The sequence below is a fragment of the Balaenoptera physalus genome, assembly GCF_965194825.1.
Source record: "Balaenoptera physalus genome assembly, chromosome: 11".
NCBI classification, from domain to species: domain Eukaryota; kingdom Metazoa; phylum Chordata; class Mammalia; order Artiodactyla; family Balaenopteridae; genus Balaenoptera; species Balaenoptera physalus.
The window spans coordinates 62,952,771-62,974,995 of record NC_138896.1 but is presented as its reverse complement, the minus strand read 5'-3'; the positions used below and the strand labels follow the sequence as shown (position 1 = coordinate 62,974,995).

General features: G+C 48.3%; 1 protein-coding gene and 1 long non-coding RNA gene across 12 annotated transcripts in view; one reads left to right on the top strand and one right to left on the bottom strand.

The window, feature by feature from the left end:
- The window catches only part of XYLB (xylulokinase), a 44,304-nt gene extending 31,846 nt beyond the window's left edge, over positions 1-12,458 (bottom strand). For 4 of the 11 annotated variants that reach the window (XR_014250778.1, XR_014250779.1, XR_014250780.1 and 1 more), the window contains exons 1-7: positions 11,579-12,452; positions 10,256-10,338; positions 7,167-7,236; positions 5,303-5,383; positions 3,074-3,160; positions 2,307-2,435; positions 1,422-1,487 (exon numbers count right to left, since the gene is read on the bottom strand). Coding sequence is in view for 4 of the 11 variants with exons in the window: in XM_082412867.1 (XP_082268993.1) it covers positions 1,422-1,487; positions 2,307-2,435; positions 3,074-3,160; positions 5,303-5,383; positions 7,167-7,236; positions 10,256-10,338; positions 11,579-12,088 (1,026 nt within the window). In the remaining 7 variants the exon portion in view is untranslated. Of the gene's footprint in view, positions 1-1,421; positions 1,488-2,306; positions 2,436-3,073; positions 3,161-5,302; positions 5,384-7,166; positions 7,237-10,255; positions 10,339-11,578 lie in introns of those variants that run through there. The other 7 variants (XR_014250776.1, XR_014250777.1, XR_014250781.1 and 4 more) reach the window with 6 other exon arrangements.
- LOC309637814 lies at positions 12,007-16,375 on the top strand. The gene is made up of 2 exons (XR_014250831.1): positions 12,007-12,092; positions 12,827-16,375. It is a non-coding gene; the product is annotated as an uncharacterized lncRNA (long non-coding RNA).
- Positions 16,376-22,225: the final 5,850 nt, after the last annotated feature.

Sequence of the window (22,225 nt, the reverse complement as noted above, 5' to 3'; positions counted from 1 at the left end):
AAGTGAAAGCTGGCCCCTCAGAAGCCAGAGGCGCCAAGCATGAGCGGGAGGAATTGATAATGGATTCTAAATGTCACCCTGAGGGTCTCTGCTTCCACATGGGAATCACGGGCCCTTGGACCAGGGGAGAGAATGCCATCACCTCCTGTCCCCAGTTGGGCCACCTTTGTTCCACACATAGAATTCAGAGAACTTTTATCACCCCCTCCACCCAAAACCTTCATTACTGGCTAACGCTGCAGAGTAACCTGGAACCTTGAATCATTAAATTAAAAACTGCATGTTAACGTTCAAGATTTAAAAGGCAATTTGGGGGCTTCCCTGGTGGCGCAGTGGTTGAGAGTCTGCCTGCCAATGCAGGGGACACGGGTTCGAGCCCTGGTCTGGGAAGATCCCTCATGCCGCGGAGCAACTAGGCCCGTGAGCCACAATTGCTGAGCCTGCGCGTCTGGAGCCTGTGCTCTGCAACAAGAGAGGCCGCGATAGTGAGAGGCCCGCGCACCGCGATGAAGAGTGGCCCCCGCTTGCCGCAACTAGAGAAAGCCCTCGCACAGAAACGAAGACCCAACAAAGCCATAAATAAATAAATAAATAAATTAATTAATTAATTAATTAATTTTAAAAAAGGCAATTTGGTTTAACACAAGCTGATCATTTTCTAATTACTCAGAGAGGACAATCACTAGCCAGGACGTTGAGCGGCTTCTCAGGCAGCATTAAGTGCTGGCTTTCAGCAACTGTGGATCAAGGAATGAACCTAGGTTCCTGGCTCTGGTTGAAGGGCCACAGCTGGAGACACTGGTCCAGCCTTGCAGATTTCCTAAGAAAACAATGACCCCACACCAATCAAATGCAGGTAACCATCCTGCATTAACCACAGAAATTGAGTAGACAGAGCCTAAGGGCACCCAGATCTCCTACTCAGGTGGTCCCAGGAAGACATCAGTCCCCCTGCTCCCACCCTGACCCTGACTTCCACCCTTCTGGTCAGGAGAGTCCCGGAATTCTCTTTCCCACAATTCCGTTCTTTCCCTCCTCTTTGGAAAAAGCCTGACAATGAGAATAAAAGCAAATTGAATATATATCATTTTTAAGTCTGCTAATCAATGTTTTTAGCCCATGCACATGAGATTTATGCTAAGTTATAAAAGGAATTCAACTGTGACTTTCAATCAAAGAGGAATGTTTAGGCACTTCCCTGGCGGTCCAGGGTATTGGAAGACTTCGCCTTCCAATACAGGGGGTGCGGGTTCGATCCCTGGTTGGGGAGCTAAGATCCCACATGCCTCGCGGCCAAAAAACCAAAAACAGAAGCAATATTGTAACAATATTGTAACAAATTCAATAAAGACTTTAAAAATGGTCCACATCAAAAAAAAAAAAAATCTTAAAAAAAAAAAAAAGAGGAACGTTTAACCAACCTCTGTGTGTGAGTAGGCCTCGGGGTTCTGCTGGTAAAGCTTTGCAATTTGGTTTCCTGTAAATCGCTGGAAAAAGAGTGCAAATTCTTAAAAACCCAAATCCTACAGGGAATGATCAACTTCATAAAGTAAAGTTAGTGCAGCATGCTCTGAAGATTAGTTAGCATGAGAGCTTAAGAAGGTCTCAAATCTGGAAATGTTTGATGTCTGCCGAACATCCTTAGTAATAACCTCGCTCCTTACACAGGAGGGTGTCTGCTCTGACCAAGGGCACCCATGCAGGGGACTCAGGTATTCCCCACCCACATTCTTCTTCCTTAAGGCAACCCAAGTGGGGTTGGTCCTATCCCCCAAACCTCTGCTCCAGGGAGTATCGAATTACCCCAGCTGGGCCCATAGCAGCCACCCTAGGGGATGGGGTAGGACCATGGCTGAAGCCAGCAGGAAAGAGGCACGCTTATTTTTTTAACTTTCCCAGGAGCTGCACTAAGCATCTTACAAGCACTGACTCCTCTCAGCTGCGAAACTACCCAAAATGTAAGTGCTATTTTTATCTCCAGGTTAAAGAGGCTGAAGCTGAGGTGCCATCGTCACCCCCACACACAGCACAGCCGCGGTCACGCCTCAGCTCTGACCTGGGAGAGCTCGGGAGCAAGAGGAGGTCTGCCATGCTCGCTGAGCAGCACGCATGGCCTTGCTCAGCAGCAGGGGCCATCGTGCCCGTCCTGGCTCCACGGGGGGGCACCCACACAGCCTCACATAATCCCCACAGGGACAGGTCACCAGCCGTGTCCTCCCAGACACCCAGGGAGAAGGCACCAGAGCCAGCAACCAGACCTTCCTCCTGGCCCAGCCCGTCCCCAGCCCGTGGCGGGCGCCGCCCACCTCATAGGCGCGGGACCCGGTGAGGCAGCTGAGAGCCTGGGCCCCACCCACGGTGGCCTCCAGCTGGCGGCACTGGGCTGTGGTGCTGGAGTCCATCCACACCGGGCAGTCACGGATGGAGAAACAGGCCTGGAAAGAAGGGGCAGAGGCACAGGCATGAGCTCCACCTACTGACTCTGGGGGCCGCCCTGGCGCTGGCAGCCACGCCCATCACAGCAGCTGCCGACGCCTCTTCCCTGGATGTGACCTTGGAAGACCCATGGGCAAGCCCTTCATGTCCAAACCTCGGCCCGGCCTAGCGGGGTCCCTCCCCAGAAAGCTCAAGGTGGAAGGTTCTGGCGAGGACACCTGAGCACCACCGGCAACACCGGAGATGGGCGGTGAAGGGCCAGAGCAGCAGCAAAGGGCGGCTCGGCGGGGGCCTGTGGAGCCTGGGAGAAAAGGAGATGCCAGAGCCTACCTTCCCAGCATCACCAGGACGCATCGCGTCCCAGGGGGAGATTCCTGAGGGGGGAACTCGCGACAGAGTCCTGCTGGGCTGGAGGGGACCAGTGTGCTGTGGGCTGTTGGCACCTGAGCCTCTGTCCAGACAGCAGGGATGTCTGTGGCAGGCAGGCAGGGAAGACCACGCTCACAGGACTGCTGCCCAAGCCACCTTCCCACACCCTTGACGATGCACAAAAGCCCCAGGCTTCAGGGCCCACAGGATTCGGGGCCCTTCTCCCCTCTATGGAAGTTTCTCAGACTCCCACAGCACGGCCAGTTACCTGCAGCTGCTCATGCAACAGGAGGTCCGGTGACAAGCTTGTCAGCACCTGGCTGGCCCCAGCCTTCCAGTACACGCTTCCATGTTGCTGCCGAGGGAAAACCCAAGCCCACGTTCACGCGGCCACACACCTGTGTCAGCCTCCTGGAGACCCAGAAAGACCCCAGACCACACGCCAAAGAACTGGACTCGAAGCCTGCCCTGTCACTTGTAAGTCGCAGAGGTCATCACCTTTATGAGACTTGGTTTTCATTTCTATAATATGGGGAGGAACTCTGGCCTGTCCACCTCAAAACTTGTAGGAAGGGTCCAAGAAAGAACTATCGGTCTGGGTTTTGGTGGCTTTGTAAAACTGTATTTAAATATATTGCTCATAATATTACCTGACATTCACTCATTCATTCACTTACCCACTATTCATTCAACAAACACTGATGGATCACGTAGATCGTGCCAGGCATGGGACAGAATGACTAGGGTAGTATTGTCGCTACTCTGCAGGATACTGGAGTTGAGTCAGGGAAAAGGACACAAACGGACAAAACCCTATTAAGTGCAGTGGCAGGGCTGTGGGAACACAGAGGAGGGGCATCTAGCCAGCTGGGGGTGCAGGTGGGTAGAAGTGCACGTGATAATTAGGAAAGGATCCCAGAGTTGAGGGTGGAGGTGCTCCACGCAGAGAGTAACCACAGCTGAGAGAGGCTGGCAGGTGCAGGGAAGGGGCCTGAGGCTGGGGCGGGGGGCAGTAGGGACTGCAGGGGAAGGTGACAGCCTGGGTCTTGACATCCATGCTCGGGAGGCTGGGGTTTATCTTGGGGTGGTGAGAACTCTGGATTGGCAGGGGAGTGACATGGCCAGGGCTGAACGTATGAAAGGGCTTGTGGGAGTCATGGAGAAGGTAGGTTGGAGGAAGGGAGGAGAAGCAGAGGCCCAGAGAAAAATGATGGGTACTAGGCCTGGGGCAACAGAGGCGGAGTTGGAGAAGAGACGGCAGACTCAAGAGTCATGTACAAATCAGCAGCACGAGGGGACCCCCTGGATGTAGGGGTGGGAAGATGGAGGGGTCAGGAAGGACACCTGGGGTGTGGCCCCGGTGGAGAAGGAGAACTCCCCAAGAAAGGGCACCGGAGGAGGACATCAGGGGGAAGACAGTGTGCTCAGTCTGCGACATGATAAGTTTGGGGTATTCCTGGGACACCCGGCCAAGGGGGCGGAGGGGATGTCTGGGAGGGAGAGGGTGTCCAGGCCTGGGGTTCAGGTGACAGGTGTGGACAAGATCACCAGGGACTCTGTTTAGTGTAACAAGGACACAATCAGTACACTCCTGTTAGGTCAGGGGAAGAAGAGGCATCTTCAGAAGCATCAGTAAGTGCTCTCTAACGAGGACGTGAAGACACGCTAACCCAGCATGGAGCAAAGTGATTCGGAGGATGACACTGGACTTGAATCCTGACTCCCCCTCCTAGCAGCTATGTGACCTTGGGCAAGTGACATCACCACTTGGTGCCTCCGTTTCCCCATGTAAATGGCAATGATAATAAAAGCAGGAGCTAAAACTTAAAGTTTTTTTGCCCTGTCCTCTGTATTTAACATTCACATTGACCCTACGGCACATGAGAGTATGGAGGCACCAGAAAGCTGGACGACGTGCCCCAGGTTGCTGCTGGTAAAGGGCAGAGCTAGGGATCAAACCCAGAGCCCCTGCGCTAACCACTGCATGATACCACCTGGTACAATCGTTACGAGGATTAAGTTCGTGCATGTAAAATGCTCAGCACTGCACCTGCCATACACTAAGTGCTCCATGTTCTTTGTCACCATTATTACTAATATCTCTACTACTAAAACTGCTATCATTATTAGCATGATTTCTGACTTTGCTTTTACTTCCAAGAAACAGAAAAGCAATTTTGTGCCCTCAAACAGTCATAGTACATTCATGTCAAATGCTTCCTCTTCGCCTTAGAGGACCTCTATCCAGTGCCTCCTCACCCTGTGTCCTATTTTGTATAACGCTTAATTGTAAGAACTGTCTCAAATCCTTTTGCAAGGAGGCAAGTGATATATCCACCAAGGTGGAACAGCTATACGGATTTTCACTGCAACAAAATGTGCGCCGTGGCTTTCAAGAACAAGCACCTTCCCTCGAGGGAAGCTGTCACCTCAGCACGTGCACCACTGCCCAAGACAGACACCCTTACGCCATAGACGGAGGCTGCAGCAAACAAACCTGGCCCGCCCCAGACAAGGCGAGGACTTGAGAGAAGTCAAAGCCCGAAGCCTTCATCTTCTCCAAGATGATATCCAAAGCCTGAGAAGAAACACAGAATCCACTGTGACTGTCCTGAACCACGGAACCAGGCTAACACACAAGCCTTGACTTGGACTGTAAGTGCCTGCCCTTCCAGCGGAGGCAGAGAAGGAACTGATGACTCAGGATTTGGAAGCACTAGAATAAATACATCAATTAAACGAGTAGGCATCAAACAAATAAAAAAGTGAGCTATGTTAAAAATATTTTAAATAAACGGAATCAGAAACCAGCACTCCTCAAACTTTGCTTCTCCAATTGGTGACTTCCAGGCACGCAGGAAGAGCAAAAACAAGGTGGCTCAAATTTCGGTTTCTTTTATCTGCATTTTCAACCCACCATATTAGTGATATAACTTCACTGCAATGGAGAAGCAAAGAGCAAAGCAGAGGCTCCCATCAGAACAGGGCTCCAGGCCCAGACTCCTGTGTCCGGGAGTACAGGTTGGAGGGAGTAGGTAAAGATGGTGACCATCAGTCCCAACCCCCTATTTCCCCCTCCACCGTCTGGCTGGAACTGCCTTTCTGGCAAGACCCCATGTGTGGGACGGATGGTGCCACCCAGCAGAGCTTGACACTTCCCCGGGAATTAGATACGGATCCCAAGCTGTGTTTTCTTCAGGGTACAGAAGCCACTGGAGCTTTGGCCTGACCCTCCCACCCCCATCCTATGCCGGGAGGGCTCTTTCACAGTCCTGGCTGCGGCTGACAACTTGGCCCTGCTTGCCAAACCTCAGGCAGGGAGTGGGGCAGAGCTGGGGAAGGGACTGGCAAAGCTAGAACAGGTCCAGTTCTGGGGGCCCCTCAGGAGTAGCAATTATCCTGGTCCCAACCCCAAGCCTGGCTCTCTACTCACTTGCCACCTCCCCAGGTTAAGGCCTTGGCCCATCCGAAGCCCCTGACATCCTCAGTGGGACCTCCAGACAGCGACTCTTGCCGGTTACCCCCACTGCCACTGCCCTGTGGTCCAGCTCAGCCCCCGAAGTATTTCCCCGCCAGCCTGTGTGGTGGAAGTTCCTCCTTTACCCCCAATCCTCCAGTATGAGTCAGGGTCAGGCCAATAAAAAAGAAATTATCCTTGTTACATTAACAGAAAGAAGTTAGTACAGGGAATTGGTTAAACAGGTACTGGAGGACTGAAAAAGCTTTGGCCAGACACATTCAGTGCTGCCTTTGGCTGGCCTCTAGTTTCAGGGTCTCAGGTCCCCTGCGGCCCATGAGGCAGCCCTTGGCTCCTATCATACCTGCCTGTGCTTGTCCACACACCCTGGCCCTGTGGCCCCGTGGGTCACCCGGATCTGGCAACAGGCATCTTCCTTTCTCGCTGGTCCTGAGCGGGCAGGCCTGGCTTGGGATGGATCCGAGCCTGACTGGGCAGGTCACAAGCCACCATTCTGACGGCCCTGCCCCTGGAGTTAGAGTCTGGCGACTGAGTACTAAGAAAAGAGCCCAAAGGCCATGTTTGGATCTCAGGGTTCAAGGGTGGCCACAGGGCCTGAAACCAGAGTGTTTGGGAAACGTTTGCTCTGTGGCATGTTAAAGATGGTCACTGGCAGGACTTCCCAGCTGCTCTGGCTTCAGAACCTGGAAGCCCTCTGTGAGTCCTCTCAGCTCAGGAGTACTGAGGCTGAGTCTGGCCCTAGGACCATGCAGATTCCACTGCCCCAGGAGGACCTCTCAACAGAGGCTCTCATGAGCTGCCACCTTTGGGCTTCCTAGCAAATCGCCAAGTCTGCTGGTAAGATGGGCCGGGAGAGGAAAGGGACAGGAATCCCTGTACTTACCTGGACCCACATCAGGACTGGAGAAGTCACTGTCAGCCCATCCTCGTGAACATGAACTCCACCCTGAGTCCTACAAGCAGAAGAGAGAATGTGGGATAGAGCCTCAGGCGGGGGCCCAGTGATGGCACATCCTGGATCCCTCCCACAGAAGGAGAAGCACCCTCCCACCCCCGCAGCCTTGTGTGGGAACTCTAGATTGAACAGGGAAGATGCTGGGCAAGATGGAGAGAGAAGGCATGGAAATTGCCCGGTGTGGCCCAGAGGTGGCAATTCTCAGAAAGCACCAGCAAAAACAAGCCTTCTAAGTATAAGGGGTTCACCCTGCAAGGCAGTCACTTGGAGCAGTGGGCATGAAGGGACTGGTGGAATTTAGGGTTGGATTAGAAGCCCTTCCAAATCCACTTCATAATCTTGGAGTGAGGAGGCCTTTTAAACGATGACTCAAAACCAAGAAGCAACAGAAAAAGAGATTGAGAAATTCAAAGACATAAAAAACAAAAACTCAAATATGGCAACAACAGCAATAACCCAAGCAGAAGAAAAGAAATAATTAAAATTAGAGCACGAGTCAATGAAAATGAAAAGGGAAAATCAATGAAACCAAAAGCTGATCCTTTGGAAAGATCAATAAAATTGATAAATCTCTAGCCAGGCTCATCAAGAGAAAAAAGAGAGAAGACACAAATTCCCAACATCAGAAACGATAGAAAGGTCATCACTACTGATCCCATAGGCATCAAAGGACAATAAAGGAATATTATGAACAACTCTATGGCCACAAACCTGATAGGTTAGATGAAATGGACCAGTTCCTTGAAAGACACAAACTACCAAAACTCTAACACGGGTGCCCTGCAGTAATATAAAATATGAAAGCAAGGGCTTCCCTGGTGGCGCAGTGGTTAAGAATCTGCCTGCCAATGCAGGGGACACGGGTTCAAGCCCTGGTCTGGGAAGATTGCACATGCTGCGGAGCAACTAAGCCCGTGCACCACAACTACTGAGCCTGTGCTCTAGAGTCCACGAGCCACAACTACTGAGCCCGCATGCCACAACTACTGAAGCCCGCGTGCCTAGAGCCCGTGCTCCACAACAAGAGAAGCCACCGCAATGAGAAGCCCGCGCACCACAACAAAGAGTATCCCTCGCTTGCTGCAACTAGAGAAAGTCCATGTGCAGTAATGAAGACTCAATGCAGCCAAAAATAAATAAATAAAATAAATTTTTAAAAAAATATATGAAAGCAAGGTAGCTTCCAACCTCAGCTCAAAGGAGACACATCAGCTGGGGGAGAAATAGATGGCAACACAAGGTGATGGGCAGTGAGAGGGAAAGGCCAGCAGAGAAGGCTTCAAGAAGGAAGTGACACCTAAAATAGACATGGAGGGAAACTTCTACCAGGACCTCTCTGAGCCACCTCAAAATCAACAAATCCACAGCTGTTATGGACTGAATTGTGTCCCCCAAAATTCACAAGTTGAGGGACTTCCCTGGTGGTCCAGTGGTTAAGACTCCATGCTTCCACTGCTGGGTGCACAGGTTTGACCCCTGGTCAGGAAACTAAGATCCCACATGCCACACAGCGTGGCCAAAAAACAAAGAAAATTTCTTGAACTGAATAAAAATGAAAATACAACATATCAACTTAAAAAAAAAGATTAGGATATAAATAACATAACTGGGAGACACTAGGGGTGCACTCACACAGAGAGACAACCATGTGAGAGGCAGCAAGAAGGCAGCCATCTGGAAACCAAGGAGAGAGACCTCAGAGGAAAACAATGCTGCCAGCACCTTGAAATTGGACTTCCAGACTCCAGACCCATGAGAACATAAATGTCTGTTATTTAAACCACCCAGTCTGTGGTATTTTGTTCTGGCAGCCCTACCAAACTAATACAAAACCTAAACTCATGATCTTTCTTCTGGAAACCAATTCTCTTTCATAGTCTACCATCCACCCTGAATGCCAGCCAGAAGCCTCACCTTCATATCTCACATTCAATTCTGTACCAAGACCTGTCAATTTTACCACCCAGCTCTCTCTCCTCCAGTCAACATCATTTCCCATCCAGATGATCTTGAAAAACCTCCTCAGTAGTTTTCCAACCTGTATTCTGGCCACATCCCACCTGCTTTCCCACTGCACCAGAGAGATCTTTTCAAAACACAAATAAAACCATGTCATACCTTCCCGGTGCCCCCATTCCTATGGCCCTTCAGTGGGTGACCATAGCTTTTAGGATAAAGACAAACTCTATTCCATGGCCTATATGGCCCAACCCAGCTTCCACCTCCCTCTCTGCTCCCCAGCCACTTGGTCTTCTTCAGTTCCATGAATGAGCAGTGTTCCTTGCCACAGGGCCTTTGCACATGCTGCTCCTTCTGCCTGGAAAGCTCTCTACCTTCTATCACCTGGCTAACCCCACTCATTCAGATCTTGGCTTAAGCACTACTTCTTTAGGAACATTCCCTAAACTACTCTCACAAGTCTAGGTCACATTCCTTTACAATATGCACTTGAAGAAGTGAGTTTCTTTCCTTCAATGGCCTTCTCTGATTTTATAAACAAACACTCTTTTTTTATTTTTTCTTTAATCAATCAGTCTTTGATTGATATCAATCCCCCCCACTCAATGGGAAGCTCTGGGAAAGCAAGGACAATGTCTCTTTTTCATTCACCATCCCAGCACCCAGCACAGTGCTTGGTACAAAGTAAGTCTCAACTGATACCTACTATAAATATATGAAGCAATGAGTGGAATTGGAAAGGAATGCAGGAGCGTGCATTCTAGGCATAGAAGAAAGATGCTGAGAGATTTATCAAGACAACCCCTCCTGCAGTTTGAGGAAACCAGAACAGTGTGGTTTATAAATGTAAAAGGTTGAAGGAGGGGGAGTTCCCTGGTGGTCCAGTGGTTAGGACTCACGCTTTCACCTGGGGTGGGGGGGTGCCCAGGTTCAATCCCTGGTGGGGGAACTACAGTCCCACAAGCTTCACACGGTACAGCCAAAAAAAAAAAAAAAAAAAGGTTCAGGGAAGACCTCAAAACCAACCCCCAACACACACATGCACACTAGGTACATACCCAAATTCTAGAAGGTCTCTGTCAAAAAGCACACTGTCCTCGTAGAAGACGTTCAGCTCTTCATCAACAGCAACAACTTTTACCTGGAAGGCATTAAAAAAAACAATGTATAGAATTTTCCTCAGCTTCTACACTGGTCCAGGGATATGAACATCACCAAGTGAAGCCCAGCCCCCTAGAAGTGGTTCAGTCTGGAGACCTCCTTGAGGCTGGGGGGGGGGGGGCATCATTGTACCCATGGAAACAGAGGCCTCATCTGGGGACATATCCAAAGACAGTAAAATGGAGAAGCTGAGGCTAAGCAGGAACACCCATGTAGCTCAGGGAATTTCTGCCCTCCAAACAGCCAAAGCCAAGCTCCTCTAGAGGTAGATGTTCACAGATGAGTTGGTTCCTGTGCCAGGCAAGGAGGTCTGAGAAAGTCCTAGAGGGGAAGGCATGGGAGGCAAGGTTTTGAGATGTCTCTTGGAGATCCACGCCTGCAGAGATCTGAGAGGCAAGGCCCCTGGTCTGTTCCCACAGGCCATGGTCAAGGACCAGAGACACATGCCCCAATGGAGCAGACCTCCAAGCTCAAGGATGCAACTCCTTTCCTGGACAGATGGAGAAACTGAGGCCTAGCAGGACAACCTGACCTATCCAAGGTCCCACGGGACTTTGATCAGGGATTGGCCTTGCTCCCTTGACCCATCCGAGGAGGGGGATTTCACTGCAACTGTGTTGATTTCCCAAGTTCAGGAGGAGCCAGCCCCTTGGCTCCCCAAGCCCAGTTTGATGACAAATTTTGACTCTGCTTGCCTGTCTGACTGGCCCCGAGAGCAGCACAGCTGGGCACGTTGACCCGGGCACGCTGGTGCCAACCAGGGGCTGTCACACGGCGGAACAAAGTTCAGGTGTACACTGTGCCCATTTCACTTAAAAAAAAAAAAAAAAAAAAAAAAAAAAAGCTTCTAGCGGTGATCTGGTTGCAGTTCACTGGCTCTGCCTGCGTGTCTACCCGTCTGTCTGGTCCTCTGTTTACAGTAGCTGAGCTCCTTTGGGTCCCTGTCAATCTGTGCCCATGACGGCGCGCGAGCCCTTCGGGTCCCCCCCCTGCCTTCCGGGCATTTCCCCGCCACGTGCCCTCGGGAGAGTGGGGGTGGGCGCCCTTTCCAGGAGTGCCGGGGTCCAGGCCGGACGGAGGCGCCGGGTCCCCGGGAAGCCCGAGAGGGAGGCGCGCCCGCGGCGAGGCCCAGGGTTCCAGGCGCCCGGGTCCCCCGACAGCCCGCCCGGCGTCGCGGAAGAGGCGGCCCCGCCCGGCCGGCCCCGGGCCCGCGCCGATACCTGCTGCGTGCTGAAGTCCCAGCCCAGGCAGCAGCGGCGAGCGGCGTGCTCTGCCATGGCCGCGTAAGCTCCACGAGGCGTGTCGCTCTGTCGGTCCTTCCCGCGGCCGGACTGCCGCCGTGCCCCAACGCTCGGATACGCCGGGGTCCGCCCCTCGCCCCGCCCGGCCGGACTCCGGGACCCGAGGCCCCCGCGGCCTTGCGCTCTGGCGCCGCCTGCTGGTGAACAGGGCGGGGACGCACCGCGGCTCGGCCTCCGCCTGCGCTTCGCAGCTGGGCGACCGACGGGTGTCCCCTGCGCAGCCCGCTCCCTCCAATCCCGCCCCGCCCCGCTTCCCATCCAAATGTGCTCCCTGCACAGGCCCGGCCCTAACGCTGCCTGCCTTCTCTCGGAGGACGCCTGGGCCAGAGGATTCAACCTTAAGCCGGCTTGTCCCTGTCTCTCTGGGGGCCCTGAGCCTGGGGACCTCCATGGCCGTCCCTCTCGGGTACTGGAGCAGCTGTCCATCATGGTGGTGAGTTAGGGGGCACAGGGAAATGTGCCCTGGGGTTGGAGGCACGGGGCTCCAGCAGGCCCTGTCCTGACCCAGTAGATCTGAGTAGTTCCCCAGCTCTGACGTGCGCCGCATCCCACCTCTGTATTTAAAGTCAGAGCTCCTGAGCCACCTCACCCCCACTTCCCCCGGAGGGCGCTCCTTCGTTCATTCCTGCGGTCAGCTGGTATTCCAGGCACGGTGAAGGGGGATGAGAACCAAAAGCAGACTCACTCCTTTTCTTCCTGGAGATGAGGACCCCTTCTCTTCCCATCGTTCCACTTAGTGTGTCCCGCAGAAGCCTTCCCAACACCCACCCAAGTGAAATGCTCTGCCCAGGAGCCCCCAGCCCAGCAGAGCCCCTAATGCAATGGTCTTATTACCCATATCTCTCTTGCTGAACTTGAGCTGCTTGGAACCCAGATCCTCTTCTTAGCCCAAGGTCCCAAGGTCAGTGGCACGGCTGGATGCAAAGCTAGTGAGTTTGGGTGCAGAACTTACATGTTTAACCACTAAACAAGACAATTTGCTGGGCAGCCTTGTGAGAAGGCCCGTGGCAAAATATAAAAGTCTCTTGAAGTCTGAGGCAGCTGGCTGTTTCTCAAGCTGCCTCACAGGAAGACCTACTCTTGGTCAGGGGTGCCTTTCTCTATGGGTTGTGGCATCTCTACCCCGTTCTGGTCACTGGTGACTCATCCTTTCTCTTGATGTAACAGCACTTTCACTGTGGCCACAAAGAATAGAGGTCTGAGAGCCCATTTGCCTGCTTAAGGAGACTACACCCACGATCTGATCCTTTAGCAAGGAATAAGGATGGAAATCTTAATTCCAAGTTATCAACGCATCTCATACTGTCTTCCCTGTTGACGCCCTGAAAAGGCCCAGCCAGTAGTAGAGGGGTTTCAGGGAATCCTTGGGAAATGCTGCTGTGGCCTGAGGCTGGTCTTTTTGCCTATCAGCTCTGACCTTGAACCTGGTTCCCTGCACCAAGGATTTGGGAACAAAGCAGAAACTGCCCTGGAGGTGTCTCTTCACCATGACCAGGTGGTCCACAGTGCCTAGCAAGGCTCCTTCCCTTATCAGGCCCTAAGGACACCACAGCCTGAGGGCGAGGCAAACCCACAGGAGTCACGTGATCAAACTGGCGTATTAGAAAGGTCACTCAAGATGCTGTGTGTGGAGAATGGGGGCAAAAGGGAGGAAGGAAAAATGAGTGAGAATGTGGCTGCAGGAGGCCTGAGCTAGGGTTAACACCTCAGAGGTGCTGAGGATGGAGACTAGATGGATTCCAGAGATACTTAGGAAGCTCTGGGAACGTCGTCGACTGCGAGAGGGAGCAAAGGTAATGCTCAGGTTCCTGGCTTAGGTGACCTGGTTGGATAACCGCTGATGCATAACAAAACACCCCCAAACTTGATGACTTAAAACAATCATCTTGGGCTTCCCTGGTGGCGCAGTGGTTAAGCATCAGCCTGTCAATACAGCAGACACGGGTTCGAGCCCTGGTCCGGGAAGATCCCACATGCTGCCGTGGAGCAACTAAGCCCATGAGCCACAGCTACTGAGCCTGCGCTCTTGAGCCCGCACGCCACAACTACTGAGCCTGCGTGCTGCAACTACTGAAGCCCACATGCCTAGAGCCCATGCTCCGCAACAAGAGAAGCCATTGCAATGAGAAGCCCGCTCGCTGCAATTCAAGATAGCCTGCATGCAGCAACAAAGACCCAACAGTCAAAAAGAAATAAATAAAACAAATAAATTTATAAAACAAACAAACAAACAATCATCTTTTCTTGTCTCTCAGATGTCAGCAGGTCAGCTGATCTAGGCTCAGCTCAGTTAGAGGGGCTCTGCTCCCTGTGTCTCTCATCTTTCCTTTCCTGGGACCAGCAGTGTCCCCTAGGCACGCTCTTCTCGTGAAAGCAGCAGGGCAGGGAATTCCCTGGCGGTCCAGTGGTTATGAAACAGGAGGGAAGGGGGCAGGGCACGGCCTTTAAAAGAATGACATAGCCATAGGATATGATGAAAACTGGTTAGAACCAACTAGGTCCAAGATGGCAGAAGATTCGACTTCCAGTGGACCTTGAGCCTCATCATATGCTCTTTGTAATTCATTAGCATAAGGTAAGTGACACACCCTCCAGCGCCATGACAGTTCTGAGGCCAACCATCAAAGACCAAAAAAGTGGGCGGTGGCCCAATTCCTGGAAATCTCCACCCCTTCCCCAAAATAGTTGGAATAATCCTCCCACTCATTAGCCTATGAAATTACCCAGCCCATAAAAACTAACCACACCATATTTTGAGGTGGCTCTTGCCTTCTGAGATGGCCCACCCTCTGTCTGTGGAACATGTTTCTCTCTAAATATTACCTATCACTTTGTCTCTCACTGAATTCTTTCTGTGTTGAGACAGAAGGAACCTGAGCCTCAGTTAGTCCAGACACCAGGTGAGTGATTCTAATTAAAAGACCGTGGGCTCAAGTCCCAATCTGGGTTTAGCCTGGGTTCAAGTCCCGGCACGTGGGTTCAAGTCCCAATCAGAGGTACACAGTTTCAGTTAGGACTCTGTGCTTCCAATGCTGGGGGCATGGGTTCGATCCCCGATCGGGTAACTAAGATCCTACAAGCCTTGCAGCCAAAAAAGAAAAAAAAGTAAGAAAGCAGCCGGGCAGAAGAAGGCAAGGGCACACTTGTAAGGCCTCCAAAGGTCTAGACTTAGAACTGGCATGCTACCTTTTCACCTCTATGCCACTGGCCAGTCCTGTGGCCAGCCCAAAGGCAAGTGGTGGGGAGGAGGCCATGGCAAGGGTGTGGATGTGAGGAAGGGTGAAGAATTGGGGCCACCAATGCAAACTACTCAGGCCACTACCAGATGGAGGGTGGCTCCATTCTCTGAGTTAGGAAACATAGGGGAAGAGGCAGGCGTTGGGGGAAGACGGTAAGTTTTGGGAGGACATGGTAGGTTTGCGGGGCCTGTGGGATGTCTGAGTGGAGACATTGAACAGGTAGTTGGATACGAGGTCTCCAGCTCAGTAAAGAGGTCTGGGCTGAAGACAATGATTTGGGAGTTACCATCTCCCAGTGGGGATGGGCTAGAGTGCACAGAAAGGACTAGAGTGGGACAGATGGAGACCCACCCAGAGGGAACCGAAAAGGATAGTCCCAGTGCAAGAAGAGACCTTGAGAGAGGGATGATGTAGAAGCCAAAAAGGAAGAACCTTCCTGTGAGGTGCGGCTCGACAGCGTCAAATGCTGCGTGGAAACCTCGGTTTAGCAGTGAGGAGCCAGGTCATTGAAACCTCAGCAAGAGCACAGTCCCATAGGCATTAGTTTGTTTTGCTTTGGTTTTTTTTGGCCACGCCACGTGGCTTGTGGGATCCTAGTTCCCCAACCAGGGACCAAACCCTCACCCTTGGCAATGAAAGCACGGAGTCCCAACCACTGGACCACCAGAGAATTCCCTAGGCATTAGTTTTTTTTAAGTACTTTAAAAAAATTCAGCACTGTTTTTACAGTTTATTCAGTTATATGTATTCTGTGGTTCCCAAACTGTGCACCCAGGTGCTCTGGGAAGCTGCAGGGAACCCAGAGGGGTGCAATGGGGTATTTTTGACTTTTCAAGGGAAACACAGTCATACTCAACCTCTGTCAGGCACCAGGGGAACTGCTAACGAGGTAGTTGACGGTTCCAACATTGGATTGTGCTATATTCCTTTCTAGGATAAAGCATCATATCTTTGCAAAACTGTGTCACGGTGATAAGCAAGTCCTGCAGGAAAATCAAAGTGAAGCAAAATAAGGGCAGCAGTGTCCAGTCTGATCCCAACCTTTGAGGAGTTGTGCAGTGCCCAACAGGCACACAACATCCCTTTAGTGAGTAATTCTGCTTATTTAAGAATGAAATGTATTATTTTCTCCCCCAATTTATGTGTATTATTTTCTTCAAAGAGCTATTAAATTGTTAGGACCTAAGTATATATTAAGCTGTTTGGACCTCACTACTTAATAAACAGAACTGTTAGCCTTTTCTTTTGGCCAAGGAGCCCCGTGACAAAATTGTTGAGATTCTAAGGATGCCATGAAGTGAGAACATGTGGGAACCCCTGATCTTGGTTGCTTCTAACAGCTCTATCATATTCATTAGTGTGCTGACCCCAGATTTTACTGTCCAGGCTGCCACTGAGACACACCAGGGTGGACTCCAGTTCCCCACTAATGCAAACAGCACAGTATGGAATACCTATACTCGGGGGAGAGTTTATATCCAAGAGTAGGGTTTATACTATGTGTGCATAACTAGCTTGATCAGAGTGCTGGATTACTCCTGAGGATGGCTGTGCTGGACTATACTCCCACCGGGAATGCACAAGAGTTCGTGTATCTCCACATCCTACATGTGGTACCTGGCATTTACACCCTTTTTGATTTTGCCAGTGTAATAGGTGAGGAGTGGTTTCTCATTATTGCTTTAATTTGCATTTCTCCCATTATTGACGAATTTGAGCATCTCTTCATATACACTCACTAGCCATTTAGGATTTCCCATTCAGTGAATTCCCTGCTTATTTTCTTTGCCCATTTTTCAGTTGGGAATTTCTGTCTTCTTTTATGGATTGCAGGAGTTTCTTATATTTCAAGATATAAGTTCCCAGTCAGTCTTAGATGTTGCAGGTATCTTCTCCCAATATGTCATTTATCTGCTAACTACGTCCATCTTGCCCTTTGTGGACTGGAAATCTTTAATTTGAATATAATAAAATCCATCAGTTTTTCTTCTTATTGTCTAGGCTATTTGATCTTGTTTAAGAAGTGTTCCCCACTCCCAAGCCACAAAGCTATTTTCTGACATTTTCTACAAAGACATTAGCCTACATTTTCTTCTGTTAGCAAGGTCTTTGACTGAATCGAGTTTTCTTTGAAGCTAGGTGTTTGTCAACTGAATATACTACATCATAACACAGAAGTCAGTGAAAACTAATCTATCTGAGGGTAAGCACTAGATATAAACTTTTCAGAGAAAGAAAAAAATTTCATTTAGTAAATATAATAATGAGAACTCATTGTAAAATAGGAAAATGGAGACAAACATAAATTCAGTTCCTATACTCTGGTCGCCAATGAAACAACACCAAACTATCTCTTCATTCTTTGAAGTCTGCATCCACAACATGGATTTTTCTCAAAGTTAACCTTTTTCTTTGAGAAAAATCCTGAAGAAATATGCTTTCTGGATAAAGATGCACTGTTTTTAAATTCCAATATATTTTATCCTGTTTGTGTAAAAAATAGCAGACTAGTTTTTATCCAACCCACCTAAAGCTGTGTTCGTTAGTACTGAGGCTACTGAAACTGTTCAGGCTGATATATATCCTTCTAAATGAGGAGTTTTAAGAGTGAAAAGTTAGGAGTGTACTGGTAGCTTTAATTCCTATCCCTTCCACTTCTAGGACAAAGATAAAATCGCTGAATCAATCAAAAGTAATCAGAAATTGGGAAATGAAATAGACAAATCAGGGACTTCCCTGGCGGTCCAGTGGTTAAGACTTGGAGCTTTCACTGCCGTGGCCTCAGTTCGGGGAACTAAGATGACGTGGCCAAAAAAAAAAAAGACAAATCAATTATAATTCAGCTTCACTAATTTATTATATCTGTCTGAAATTTTTTAGAAGATGTCATCTTGATATATGTCAGAAATTAAATAATTCTCTCTGTTCTATCTCAAAGGTAGTACAAATGTTTTGTAAGATCAGTGGGAAGCTGTTATGATTTTTTTTTTGAATTTAATTTAATTTATTTTTTTATACAGCAGGTTCTTATTAATTATCCATTTTATACATATTAGTGTATATATGTCAATCCCAATCTCCCAATGGAAGCTGTTATGTTTGAAAATAAATGTTTGGAACTATAGCCCTTAGCAGGGCAAACGTCATACAGATTTGTTTATCCAAGTCTGAGGGTGAGGGGTGTCCTGCCTCTAGTTAAATAAGTAACTCATGCAGCTGGGATTAAGGTTTTTAAAAGCTAATATTGTGTTTATGTCTGGAGAAAACTCTGATGGACTTTGATGTTTCAGCAGATTCTAAAGAGCTCTGAGGAGAAAAGTTCTTATTTTCACCAGAGTATGCATAGGCCCGCTGTTTCTGTGTTTGTACTCACCTCAGAAGCAAATTTGATTTAGGAAAATTAAATGTGGGTGTGGATATCTTGCATTTTTCTGGTTTTACTGCATTCGTCCCTTGGGGTCTGAATTTCCCCTACTCCATGAGTGTTTAAAGCAGATAACTAAATCCTGTAGTTCTGTATACGTGAAAGGAGGGTCTGGAAAATATACTCCCAGTTATTAACAATTATCTGTTGGAGTGGGATTTAGAAACTGGTGGTTAGGGGGTGACTTTTGCATTTTAATTCACTCTGTATTGTTGAACTTTTAACTTTTAGACTAAAAGAGTAAGGAAAAAGAAAACAAGCAAACATAATAGCAATAATGGGATGGATCTCAAGCTGCTTAGGACTTTTAACTCATTAGTGGGTCAAAATACAACACGCTATTTAGAAAGCAGGAAAATGAAAACATCCCTATCAGAACTTTTGGGACACACATACTCAGAGATACATGCATATTCTTGAACGCTTTCATTAAAGAGTGAAAAGAAATTAACTAACCCCATGCAGTGGGTAGAACTGTGTGTCCCCAGAATGTTCAAGTTAAGTCCCAGTACCTGTGAATGTGACCTTATTTGGAAATAAGGTCTTTGCAGATGTAATCAAATTTAAATGACATCGTACTGGGTGGGCCCTAATCCAATGACTGGTATCCCTATAGGAAAAGAGAAATTTAGTCATATACACAGATACACACCCAAGGACTCAGGGCAACTACCAGAAGCTAGAAGAGGAATGAAAGGATTCTTCCCTAGACTCTCCGGAGGGAATATTGACCCTACAGTAATCTTGATTTTTGGATTGTAGCCTCCAGAACTGTGAAAAAGTAAATTTCCATTTTAAACCACCCAGTTGGTGGTACTTTTTTCAGCAGCCCTAGGAAACTAATATACCCCATTAATTCAGGGGCTATAGAAATTACTCAGCATTTTGATGAACTTCCCTCTATGCATATAGAAATGCCTGAATTTTACATAACCACTGAGGTTCCATAAACTGCTTACTTCCCTAAATGTTATGTCACGACAGCTTTTCATGTCAGTAAATATAGCGCTTTATCATAAATTGTATTAATTATTTAATCTGAACAGTAGTGTCTATTAGTTATGACTTAAAGTTTGCTTTCAAAAATTTTATATTTTTAATGTAACAAAGCTGCAATGAACATCCTTGTGTACACATATTTTCATATTTGGATAATTATCTTCTCCTTTGGGTAAATCTTGGAGGATTCCTGAGTCAACAGGTATACAGAGTCTAAATATTTGCACATCTTGCCAAACTCCACTCCAGAAAAGCTGCATGATGTGCCCTTCTACCCTTGCCGTGCAGGAGAGCACCTTGCTCTCTGCTCCTTCACCGCTCTGCCTTCTGCTAATCTCTCTTTCTAAAAACTAACATCCTTATTGATATATAAGTCACATACCACACAATTAACCTATTCAGAATACAGCACGTGATCATGGTTTTGAGTGTATTCACAGAATTGTGCAACCATTGTCACAGCCAATTTTAGGACATTTTCATGACCCCCAAAAGAAATCCCATTGTTCACTCTTTCCCATTCTCCCCAAACCCTGGCAACCACTCATCTACTTTCTGTCTCTATGGCTTTGCCTATTCTGAACATTTAAATTAAATGGAATTATACAACAGGTGGCCTCTCATGACTGGTTTATTTCACTCAGCATACTTTTTTCGAGAATCATTCACATTGTAGTGAAGCTGAGCCCCCTAAAACCAAGTTCCCTTGCCAGGTTTATGATTAATCTCTCTCTGTCCAAAACTTTATTCCTTTTCTTGTCCTCTCTGACCTCAGCCCCTTTCTTGTCCCCTCTGACCTTAATCCTGTGCTAATTGAACACTAATCAACCAGAGGCATCTGATGACCAAAACTGCCGTTGTTGATAACATGATAACATCATCCATGTACTAAAATTGCTGTTGTAGACATCATCATTAATGTACGAACTCAGGTTGTTTCTCCAGGGCAAGATGAACTCACAGGCCCCTGAGCCATGGACCATCTTGATCAGAGAATTGTAAACCAGAAACATCCTGACCCCTTGAAAGTATGATTTTTAAAATGTCACAGAAGGGGCTTCCCTGGTGATGCAGTGGTTAAGAATCCACCTGCCAATGCAGGGGACACGGGTTCAAGCCCTGGTCTGGGAAGACCCCATATGCCGTGGAGCAACTAAGCCTGTGCGCCACAACTACTGAGCCTGTGCTCTAGAGCCTGTGAGCCAGAACTACTGAAGCCCATGCACAACTAAGCACAACTAAGATCCAAAGGAGAAAAAAAAAAAACCTCTTAGAAAAATAGAAATAGTAAGGCACTTCCTTAATCTGATTAAGGCTACCTACAACAAATTTACAACAAACATCACACTTAATGTTGAAATGTTTGCTTTCTCTAAAATGAGGAGTTAGACAAGGATGCCAGTTCATACCACTTCTTTACCCTAATGCACTGGAGGAACTAACTAGTCCAGTAAGGCAAGAAAAAGAAATATAAGACATAAACATTGGAAACAAAGAGATAATCTATTTAACAAAGCTGTGGATATAAAATCAATATACAAAGGTCAACTGCATTTTTATATACCAGCAGCTAATGGAAAATGAAATTAAAAAACAAAACCAAAAGATAGCTTTTAAAATAGCTTAAAATATATCAGGGGACTTCCCTGGTGGCGCAGTGGTTAAGAATCCGCCTGCCAATGCAGGGGACACGGGTTCGAGCCCTGGTCCGGGAAGATCCCACATGCCGCAGAGCAACTAAGCCCGTGTGCCTACAGCTACTGAGCCTGTGCTCTAGAGCCCACGAGCCACAACTACTGAGCTCACGTGCCAGAACTACTGAAGCCCACGCGCCTAGAGCCCATGCTCCACAACAAGAGAAGCCACTGCAATGAGAAGTCCGTGCACCGCCATGAAGAGTAGCCCCCGCTCGCCGCAACTAGAGAAAGCCCGCGGGCAGCAGCGAAGACCCAACGCAGCGAAAAATAAATAAATAAAATAAATAAATTTATAAAAAAAAAAAAAAAATCAGGTACCCAGGAATAAAGAAAGAATACAAGACCCCCTATGGAGAAAACCATAACACTATAAACTAAAACTTCACCAAAGGACTTGAAGGAAGACCTAAATAAGTGGAGAGAAGATCTAGCATGTTCTTGGATGGGAAGACTCAACATTGTAAATTGTTCTATGGATTCACCATAATCCCAGTCAGAACCCCAACAGGTGTTTTTCATTTTTGTTGTGGAACTTAATGAGCAAACTCTAAGATTTATATGGAAACGCAAAGGGCCAAGAGAAGCCAAGACCTTTTTTTTTTTGGCTGTGCTGTGTGGCATGTGGGATCTTAGTTTTCCGACCAGGGATCGAACCCACGCCCCCTGCATTGGAAGCCCAGAGCCTTAACCACTGGACCGCCAGGGAGGCCCCCCAAGACCCTCTCAAAGAAAAACAATGTGGGAGAACTTGTTCCTTTGGACATCAAGACTTCAATGCACCACAGTACCCAAGATCATTGTCACAAGAAGACAAACAGGCCAACGAAACAAAAAAGAGAATGCAGGATCAAATCCACATACACAATCACTTGATTTATGATGGCACTGAGAACAGTGGGGAAAAGACCTTCTTTCCAACAAGGAATCGTGGAAAAATTAGGCATTCATATTTTTAAAAATATGAAACTGTAAAAAAATTTTTAGATAGTGAAATGGCAAATCAAAGAGGTAGAAGCTCTTTGCAACCACATAACTGACAACAGACTCGTCAAGAACCTATAAAGTACCCCTGCAAGTCTGTAAGAACAAGAGCAGACAATCCCAGACAAAGATGGCCAAGAAGGACTTCTCTGGTGGTCCAGTGGGTAAGACTCTGTGCTCCGAATGCAGGGGGCCCGCATGCATGCCGCAACTAAGAAGCCCACAA